Here is a 10605-nt window from a genome sequence, read left to right on the forward strand (position 1 = left end):
ATATTTTTCTCTATCATCTTTCCGTAGTGACCTTTAACAAAATTCTCTTCTCGGATACTCTAGAAGGGTATAAAAATGTTTGACATAAATTTTATCAACTCATTTACATCATTTACTCGTTTAGACAAGCGTTACGCTGATTTTTAGGTACCGTCTTTAAGTGTTATAATGGCTTTCGCCAAATTTCCACAGAAAGGTCTTTGAAAATTTTCGCCTAATGGCTACAAATTTTGATTTGACTAATTGAGCTTTCGTCTAGAATCCTAGGCCCCCAAATTGAAGTAGTAGTTGTGGTCACGCCAAAACAGAAAAAGAAGCGAAAACTCGATTTTTTGCGGCGTTAATTTTTTACTCGGATTTTAAAGTAGTGTGAGAAAATGATGTTTGAACAGAAACTCACATTCTCGCTATTGATTTTTTGTTCACCTGCAGCAATTTGACTTTGATTTGTTTACTTTTTTTCAATTTTTTTTTTCCGAATCTCTTTAGATGGTTTTCCGAATCTATTAATTGTCCAATCTGGAACTAGATTCGATTGGATGTGAGGACTTGTCTTTCTGCGTTTTTTGACTTTTCAGAGAATTTGAATTGTTTTGGTGTGCTGTCACGTTTTAAGTTCTATAAACAATTTTTCATGATTTTTTGAGTCAAATTCAAATGATGATTTTGGTCACGTCAAAACAAGAACAAGAAGCAAAAATCGAGTGGTTTTGTGGCGCTTTTTGCTCTCATGTCAAAGTAGTGTCAGAAAATGGTGTTTGACAGAATTTCACTTTCTCGCTAGTGGTTTTCTGTTCACTTGCGGCATTTTGATATTGGTTTTTACTGTTTTTGATGTATTTTATATCTATTTTTTTCAATGCTTTTCATTTTTCAATCGCACAATCTAGGTCTAGTTTTTTGTGTTTAGTCAATGAAAATTTTTTGAATTGTATCAGGACTCTTGAGCTGTTATGTTTTATTTCGTCGTGAAGATTTTTGTTTTTGTCATATGACTTCAATCACTTCAATCTACTTTTGTTCATTCGTTCATGCAATGTTGACTAATTTGAGTGTGTGAATCATCTTATCATTTTTAGTGGAGCTGGGTTTTTGTTCATTCGCGTAATGAAGTTTTTGACCACACATGACTTACATCATTCTCAGAAATGACTGCCTCACTCTCAAGTTGACTTTTCTTTACTTTAATTAAAATAAATAAGGTCAAGTGAGTATGTGTCACTCTAAATGAAGGCTTTCTAATATCAGCTAATAGAAGCACCAATAAATTATGTAGATTGTTAATCCAAATATAACATCTCAACATTTATTGAATGGAAGAAATTCCTTTTTTGGTCTGTTTTTTTAAATCTTTTTGAGACTGCAGATTTACGAAGCTATTGCGGCTTTTCTGGCAATCAGCCATGTTTGTACTATTTGTAAACCTGGGTATACAAAATGTTATTTTATTTGTTAAAACATTTTAGGATAATTTTTACGATGGTGTCACTAACGGTCTGCGTCACACAGTTGACTGTCTTTTGTTCGACATTTGGAGCAATAGTCCACTCACGTCCACTGACTCTCTCGCTCAGCTCAGATCCATATTTATCGAGAAGCGAGAGGTGCCTTGTGACTTTGTCCACTCTCATTCTGGCATGACCTTCTGTGAGATCGCAGCTTCTAGAGGTCTGGTCAGCATCGTGGAGGAACTGTTGACACTGAGTGTGAATTTTGAGTCCTCGTGCGCAGCTAACGCATGGTAAGCATGATAACTCATCTCTCTAAACGTATTTTAGGTGTATATTAGAGAACCCTGGGTGCGCTTTCATCGGTAACTAAAACTTCGAGGCAGAGAGCTTAGTTTGAAAGATTGAACTGACTTAAGGAAGTAAAAGTCTCAAACTTTTTTGCCGTAAACGTAGTGTCCCAATTTAGGACACTAAGTTTAGGGCAAAAAATAAACTTAGTTGGAAATTTAACTTTTGACACTTGAATCAAACCACTAGAAAACCGACTGTTCTCGTAACCTTAATTTCAAATGAAATTCAAAAATTTTGTACCCTTTGATACTCTAAGAGCGTTAGAACAAAATCTTACCCCTCTCGGTCATTGTGCGCAGCACTCGAGTCCAAGCACCCTAGTGTCAGGGCACCAAACCCTCAGGCCACTAAGATTTTCTTCTAAAATATACTTAGACGTCTGCTTTTTGGCGTATCGAGTTACTAAGAGATTCAAAAGAGTGACACCACGAATAAGGAGTGTCAAATAGGAGTAGTCTGGTGAACTTAGCTACCCAATAGCTCAACTGATAAATATCTCAACTGTTCATTAACACCACGCATGGGTATATTAAGCGGATATAAAAAGTCATGTACATCTCTGTATAAATTTTTGATGTGTAAGATATTTGCTTATCGGCTGATTACGGGTTATCGGCTGTTGTTGGGTGTAAGCGTTTGGATTTCTGCCCTTTGTTTCTGATTCAATATTACCATTCAACTGTTTTTATCTGAGCTTTTTGCTGATCAGAAAATATTCATGTTAGACTATGGTAACAAGAAGCTACGCAAACCTGAGGATTCTTTTAAAAACGTCTGAAGCATCAAAATAAATTACTTTTTGAGTTCAAATCAGTTCTCTAGCAACGCTTTATTACACCTTAAACTTTCTTTCAGCGTTTATTTAGTTTCCATGCAAGTTCCTCATTGTATTTGCATCAATTTTTTCCAAAATTCCAGACGTTTCCTTTCTAATTTTCCAAAAAACTTTTGTAATAGCCGCTTGAAAAAAATGGTACATAAGTTTTAGTTTGGATTCAGATCTGGACTATTTGACGACTTCAGTGCCTCTCACTCATTTTAGTGGAAGCAATTGCCCGAAAACTTTTATTGATGCGAAGGAGCGTCATCATATTAAAAAATAGGGCATTGGAAATGCATTTTTGTGCTTAATTTCTCAAATATTTAATTAACCTAAGGAGCGTATCATGCAATGTTATCATGCAATTAACCTAAGGAGCGTAAAATGACGTCCTCACTTTGAAATTGACTTTAATTTACTTTCATTCAAAGAGATTAGGTCAAATGGGTGTGTATCACTCTAAATGAAGGTTATTAGAGAGCAGCTAATCGAGACAGCAAACACATACAGGTTTTTCAATCAAAACATAACATATCAGCCTTACAATGAAAGGACGAATTTTTTGTAGCAATTAAATTAGTCCTGTCGGTCTTTTTTGCTATTTTTTCGCTTGAGCGATTTTTCGTCTGACGCTTTTGACTTTTCGTCCTCATAACGGGATAAACAGGTAGCGCCCATTGGGAATTAAATGCTCGTAGAGTCTTTCAGCTCTGTTTGAGCTCAAACTGTTTTGGAGACTTATACTTATGGTGTGAAGGGCGGTTCTTAGAGGTTGAAGACACCCATACTGTTGACCCCAGCCACTTTTTCCCCCACCCCCCACCAAACTGTTGCGCGCTCATCCCGCTGTTGCCCAACGCCCTACCTCCCCATCAGCCATCCAATGCACCCCCCACACCCCCCCCCCCGTAGCTACTGACGAACAACCCATCGCTAAAAACACCCAATTTTTATACTAATTTTCACAATTTGTTTGCAAGCTTTTTGAAAATTTTTCCTTTTTTGAGTTTTTCCGCCCTTGGTGTCAAGGAACCTCCTCTGGTGTTTTTCAATAGGTTACTGCATAGTTTCTAGTGGTATTGGAATGTTTTCAGCTTTTTAACATCACGAATTGTAGCATTTTTTTGACAAAACGTGCAAATTTTTTCAATTTTTTTCAACATTCATTTTTCATTATTCACGTTCTTCCAGACGCTGGGGCCAGAAAATGTCCGTAAGGATTTGATAATAAGTTTTAATAACTGATTTGATAACTGAAAAAATTTTATTTGCCATGGAATAGCTTTCATTTTTTTAATGTGACAAATTTTAGCAATTTTTTTGATAAAATTTTTACTTTTTCAAGTTTTTTGAAAATTTTTTGTCGGTTTTTAGGTTTCTCCAGTCTCAAGAGCCAGGTTTTCTCCTTTAGGTTTTGACAGTAGGTTACTGTATAGTTTCTAAGTGTAATGAAATGTTTTTCAAGATTTCAACACCGCGAATTTTTGCATTTTTTTTAGAACTTGCAGTTTTTTTTTCAATTTATTTTGACATTTTTCGTCATCATTCAGATTTCTCAGCTTAACAGAAAATCTCGGCTAGTGTTTGATAATAATTTACTGGATAATGTTTTTTGGCCCTGGATTAGTTTTCATCTTATTACAAATTTTAGCAGGTTTCAAGTATTTTTTGAAATTTTTCGTCTTTTTGGTTTATCCAGCCTCAAGAACCACATAACTTCCTCTAGGGTTTGATTAAAGGTTACTGCATAGCTTCTAGAAGCAATGGAATGTTTTTCAAGATTTTAATATCAGCACTTTTTAAAAAAAGAATGCAATTTTTTCAAGTTTTTTTAATGTTTTTGAATTTTTAAATCATTTTTATCATTATCGGGCACCAGGGTCCTAGGGACCTCTTCCAAGATTTGATAATAAACTTTTGCATAGTTTCTAGCGTTAAAGAAAAGGTTTTCAATTTTTTAATGACCTCAGCTTTAGCATTTTCTTAATTAAATTTAATTCGGAAAGTTGTTATCATGTTCCAAGTGTATGGATCTTTATGAGCCACTGAAAATATTTAAAGCTTGAAATAGGGATACTGGATAGTCTCTTGAGACAGTGAAATGGTTTTGAAGATTTTAAAATTTTGAATTTTAGCAAAATTTTGTTAAAATTTGCGATTTTCAAAATTTTTCAAAAGTTTGCAAATTTTTAAAATGTCAGTTTTTTGTTTGATTTCTTTACTAACAAAGCTAGAAAACTAAAAGTTGCAGAGTCGAATCAAGCTAAAGCTAGCCTCAATAAACAGTGGGTAGCTACTGGCGAAGCCAACCGCTCGGCGGTCCTTTGAGAGCAATTCGCCAGACGTTAGTCGGCTAGGTTTTTTTTTATACTATGCGCATGCATGGAAAGTTGACTTTCCTTGGTTTGTCAATAAATCTTGCTCACCTAATATATTCAACATTTGATCCATTAAAAAGATTGTCGAGAAGATGCATTACTTTGCAAAAAGCATATTTGCTTGAGTATATGTACTCGGCAAATCGCTGTTTTATGCATGTTTTTAGGCACATATTTTGAGATCTGGAACGTAAGCGAGCGCGAAAAATCGTGATTCGCTCAAATATTGGCATGTAGGTCGCTAGTTTTTGCATTTTAAAGTGTGCGAATACTGGCGGCAAGTTTAATTGGTTCTTGTTTGATGTCGACAGAATTTTTTCAGAAGGTTTGTTTTAACTTTGGGATTTTTATAAAATAATTAAGCCGGGTTAATTAATAAACCATTTTTAAATAATTATCAATTTAAAGATATTTAGTTACTAAAACGTAAGCACTGAGATGGCAAAGAAATGATACAAATTGGTGCAAAAATTAGAGACGCGATTTGAGAGATTAGTCGCCGATTTTCGCAGTGCTATTGGCGCTAGAATTCGCTGCCGGAATTAGCGACGAAGGAACGGCAGTTTGTTCGGTAACTTTTGCATTGTCGCTGATTTCGGGAAGTTTGCTAGAATACGAAAAAAACAACGGAATGTGCGTTGAATTAAGGGCGTGTTAAGTAATCTAGGAATTGAAAAATCGGGATTAAATTATAGGAGGTTAAGAGAAAAGGGTCAAAAAACAGGACACATTGTGTGGCTCTAATTGATAGTTGTTACCGTTTTTTATAATAGTATATGTTGATTTTAATTGTCTTATGAGGCTAATTCCGTAGACTAACCTTTATTAGTGCGAAAATGCACATTCATTCTTCACACAAAATGTTTTTGTTGTTTCCAGGCTGTCATACAAATGGGCCCACTACTTTAGGAAAGAGGATGTTGCAAACATATTGAAACGATTCATGTAAGTAGAGCAATTCTAATTTATTTGTATCCCAATTCTACCGTACTATAACTTAGTCTTCAGTTGGTCTAGGCAATAATTAATCAATTTGTGTTTGTTTGTTTGTTTCCTACTATTGATAGAATGGCAGCAGATAAATTACCGCCTGGCTGCAACGCCAGATTAGTAAAATAAAATGTGAAAAAAGTTAAAATTGACCTATTTAGAGTTTGTGGATTTAGTGTTTTATCACCTCCTGCTTATAGCCAGCCCCCTCTCCACTTGCCAATTTCATCTACTGCTGATTAACTTTTTTTAAAAAAATACATATGCAAAAGTATTATTAATGCTCTCAAGCAAAGTTCATAGCAATTAATATTTCTGCTGATTTTACGGCTTTTTTGTGGTACGAGTTTTTTGTGTGGCGCCTTTTCTACTGACCAACAAATTTTGTGACTTTTTGCTTTGGAAACGGGATTTGGTAAACCCCGAGGGCATGAATTTGCTGAGCTGCGCTCTAAAAGTCTTACTGTGCTCAAAACTATGCAATTGCTGAGTTGACCGAACTGCTGAGAAGCGACTTGGTTTCAAGGTGTGAAGGTAAACTGATGGAGTTTTTGACGTCTCCATAAAATTGGTTTGAGATTTTGGTATTTTTCAATGTCGTTTTCATCAGATCGATATTTCTCGCGTAGTGAATCAAAAGTGGTATCATTGGAAAGCGCTTCAGAAATTTATAAGCAAATTCTTTGTTTTAAATCTAACTTTTTCGCCCTAAAAAGTTTTTCTATTATCTTAATAAGTATTTGTTGGTTTGGCAACAGTTTTGAATAATCTTAGCAAATAGTAGACTTATAGATACAATCTTTTTCTGTTTGACAATATGACATCTTAAGCGGAATTTTAGTGATTTTTAATTGTCCTCAAACGAAGTTTGACCGAATTATTGAAAAAGCGTTATTCTTTTTTGCAACGTTTTCGCTTGACCGTTTTGATTTTCCGATTGACTTTTACGCCCTTGACGTTTTCTTTTTGCGTGCTATTAGTTTATCTATCATTCGAAGGTGTCCGCAGCTAAACTCAAGAGGCGGCAGTTCTTTGCTAAAAGTCAAATTAAAATTTTTCATCAGGCCTCAGTTTTGATGGCCACATGGTTTATGTTAACTTTAGTCTTGCGTGCGTCTTGCACGGTTAAAAGAACTTCAAGTTTTTTAAAACTTTTTTTTTACTACACATCCATCACAGTGTGTTCCGCATATGGTATCTTTGTCAAGAACTGTCAATTCGGTTTTTGAATCACTCACCACAATGACCTTTCCACCCAATTGTGGGACATATTAAAGAAAGAACCTTACGTCTACCTCCCAAATTGTTTGAAATTTTTAACTGATGGAAAATTGGTCAAAAGTTTTTCAGTGAATGAGAGCCTCAGTTTTTCACCTAGTCTATATTTCTTACATTTCAGAAACTTGAAAATCCATTTTGTTCACTCAGTAGCCTATTGAGCATTTACTTTCTATGGCGTGAGTTTGTGACCATCATTTTAAAGTAGCTAGTGAAGCCATACTCCCTGCTGAAGCACACTACATTTATTTGACCCCCTCGCCACCTCTCGTTTGAGAACAATTCATTCGACTTAGTCATTTATGTTTGCTAGTTGTCGGCTTGTTTGTGCTTGCGTTGCGTGAGATTATAGGTTCCATGTCCTAAAGATGGAAGCCCCATTCTACACTCGGGCCACCTTGGGATCACTTCTCAAACTGGCAATCTCTCAGCTGCTCAGAAAGTTTATCGTTGTTTAGAGTACAACACGGTCTGGGAGAACCCAAACACAACGAGCTGCTCAGACAAGCGAGGCAACTAGGTCAACTACAGGAAGAGGATTTGGAGTTAATGCGAACATACTTTGATGCTCACGGGGAGAAAAGAGTTAATAAAAATCTGATTGCTGACATCATTTCCCAAATTCTTTTAGAGCCAAAAACTGAGAGCGCAGCAGCGAGGCAGAACAGTCTAGGTTTGTACCAAAGTTAATATCATTCATTGCCTTTAATGCTGGATTGCAGGAGTGAGTATCTTCTTGCAAAATATCGAAAAAAGCCAGTAACTCAACTGAAACCAGTAATTAGATCACAACGTAAATACAGTATTTTATTAGAAACCTGTAACGCTTTTGCAGAGAGATGTTTTGAAGAAATTCTTGTTTTTAGTGCGTCCTATTATAAAACAGGACAAGTTAGCTTTGATTTTAATCTACTAGGACTACAATTAATAATCAAGAACTACTTTTTGGTTCGCAATTTCGTCCTTGATTATTAATTGCTCTCAAACGAAGTGTCAGCAATTATATTGGTCCTCTTGGTCTTTTTGTATTCGGTTTTCGTACTACCCACTTTTCGTCTGTCAGTTTTTTCGTATGACCATTTCTTCATCTTGCGAACTTGACGATGTTTTGCTTTCAGAGAAAGAAAAATGATGTTAATGAAAGTATTTCGACTCGATTTTATATCGATTTTTAATCGGTGACTCGTTTTGTTATTGGTATTGGTGTACTGGGAAATATATATTTTGATAATTGCCAATCTAAACCGGTTTCTCGAACTTACTGACAGGATTAAAAAAATCTCAACAAATGTATACCAAAAGTATCTCAAAAGGCTCTGCTGGAAATCGATAAAATGCTAAAAAAGTTGCAAGACTTCTATTGTAATTTTGCTTCAGCTGTACTAGTCTACGAATTGATCAAAGGATCTCAGGCTAGTTTTAGGTTTTTTAAACTCATTTTAGAAAAAATTGATAAAAATTAGTAATCTGTAATTTTTAAGGCTCTGATTCAATCAAATGAGATGCTGCTGTAGTCACTCGGCTTCCTTTTTAATTGCTCTCGAAGGAAGTTTAAAGCAATTATTGTAAACGTGTTTGTTGGTCTTTTTTTATGCAAAATTTTTGCCTAACCGTTTTGACTTTTCGATCAACTTTTACGCCCTTGATTTTTTCGTTTTGCGTGATTTAATTTTTGCTCTCATTTACCAGTGTCAACAATTGAACTCAGGTGGCGGCAGTTCACTACTAAAATTCAAATTAAGAAAGCGCCGAAATTGCAGTGATTTTTTACTGGAAATTTTATTAGTGGTCATAGTGGTATATAATAACCACTAATGATGTCATTTGACGCCCCCTTAGTTATTTCAGTTACCCCCCCCAACTGAAGCAGGCTGCAATAGATTCGAGCTCCCACTAGTCGTTTGAGAGCAATTCTTCAGATGTTAATCGGTAATGTGTTTAGTAAGTAGTTCTCACTAACTTTGGGGCGTTAAAATGGGTGGTTTTTCTAAAAGACGAGTGCGGTGACGCCCTTCTACAACAAAAACGTTTTTGGGTCCCCCGACTGGTTTTGAGATATTTTTTAAAAAACTGACTTGTAAGCATTCTCGGGGACTATGGCAGCTATTGTTTTGTTGCTTATTTATTACCTTATGACACAACAAAAAATTTGGTCCTCTTAGCTCTGAAAGTGAGCAAATTGAGAACGAATTAAGGCTTCATTCTTGTGCATTCATACTGTTTTTAATAGCCGCCCTCATCTTCTCAGCCGGCTCTTATAGCGCTCCTATTTTTTTACTTCGTCGAACTTTTTTTCGCTTTACCCATTTTGCCGCTTTTTCGACATTTTGCGTGAAATCTTTCTGACTTCTCTAGGCTAGTTTCACTCTTCTGTCATTCTGCTCAAAGTCCTTTTAAACAGCAGCTGCTCAGCAAAGCAATTAAAAATGAAGAGAGTCAGTATAAAAAAAATCAAAGTCAGAAATAGAAACGGGATAAACCTATAAAGCCCATTTTTAGATGCGCGGTACTTGAACTTTGTTCTCATAAGTTTTAGTTGCTATCTATAATGCTTATTGGGCTTATTGGTATTCATACTAGACCCTGTAGCCTCTCACTGAGAGATAGGAGTGTTCAACTACGAAATGACATCAAAATTAATCGCACTTTAAAATGTTTTTGTACAAAAATCAATTTTTGTTCATATTTTCTTTTCTTTCAATCCCAATAGAGTTATGGGAATCAACGGCGGCTATTTTCCGGCAATCTGCCGGGTATGTTTATCTATCTACTTATTAATTATGTGTTTTACTTGAAGGTCACGATGAGTCTGTCACGTGTCTTGTCTTTCTCTCGAGCTACTTGGAAGTTGTGGAACTCAGGGACTGCCTTCTCCGTAAACCAGATTTCAATGAAGCATTCTCAGATCAAAGGTTTGTGTGTGTCGATTCTATCAAACGCGATTTGTTCGTGAAATCATCCATAATAGCTGATTTTTCCATCATTTAGAAGTATTGAGAAATAAAAAAGTCCACCATTTGATTGACTTGGCAAACTAAAATCACAACTCATCATGTTTTGACCCGCCCAATTTCTCGTTCAAAGGTCCTACGAAGCCATTATAGGCGAAAATAGTTTTCCATGAGAAAAAAAATGGCCTCATTAAGAGAAGCTCTTTTATGTAAGTTTGTGTTCTTGTCCACTGAAATCAATTATTGTTCCGACCCTCTTGAGGGGGGAGGAACTATATACTCAACTGGGTTTTTTTTTGTTCCGTGAATTTTCGCCGCTCGATATATTCATCGTAGAGAGTTGAGACTGGTATCATTAGAAAGCTCGTCCAGCGTAGAATATGGAA

General features: G+C 35.7%; 1 protein-coding gene across 1 annotated transcript in view; it reads left to right on the forward strand.

Moving 5' to 3' along the window:
* The window catches only part of LOC142351505 (3'-5' RNA helicase YTHDC2-like), a 31466-nt gene extending 21210 nt beyond the window's left edge, over positions 1–10256 (forward strand). Inside the window, exons 7-10 of the mRNA XM_075403603.1 lie at positions 1467–1741; positions 5880–5945; positions 7727–7941; positions 10066–10256. Coding sequence (XP_075259718.1) covers positions 1467–1741; positions 5880–5945; positions 7727–7941; positions 10066–10256 — 747 coding nt within the window. The remainder of the gene's footprint in view (positions 1–1466; positions 1742–5879; positions 5946–7726; positions 7942–10065) is intronic.
* The last annotated feature ends 349 nt before the right edge of the window (positions 10257–10605 follow it).

Source organism: Convolutriloba macropyga, chromosome 1 (assembly GCF_964194025.1).
Source record: "Convolutriloba macropyga chromosome 1, txConMacr16.3, whole genome shotgun sequence".
NCBI lineage: Eukaryota > Metazoa > Xenacoelomorpha > Acoela > Convolutidae > Convolutriloba > Convolutriloba macropyga.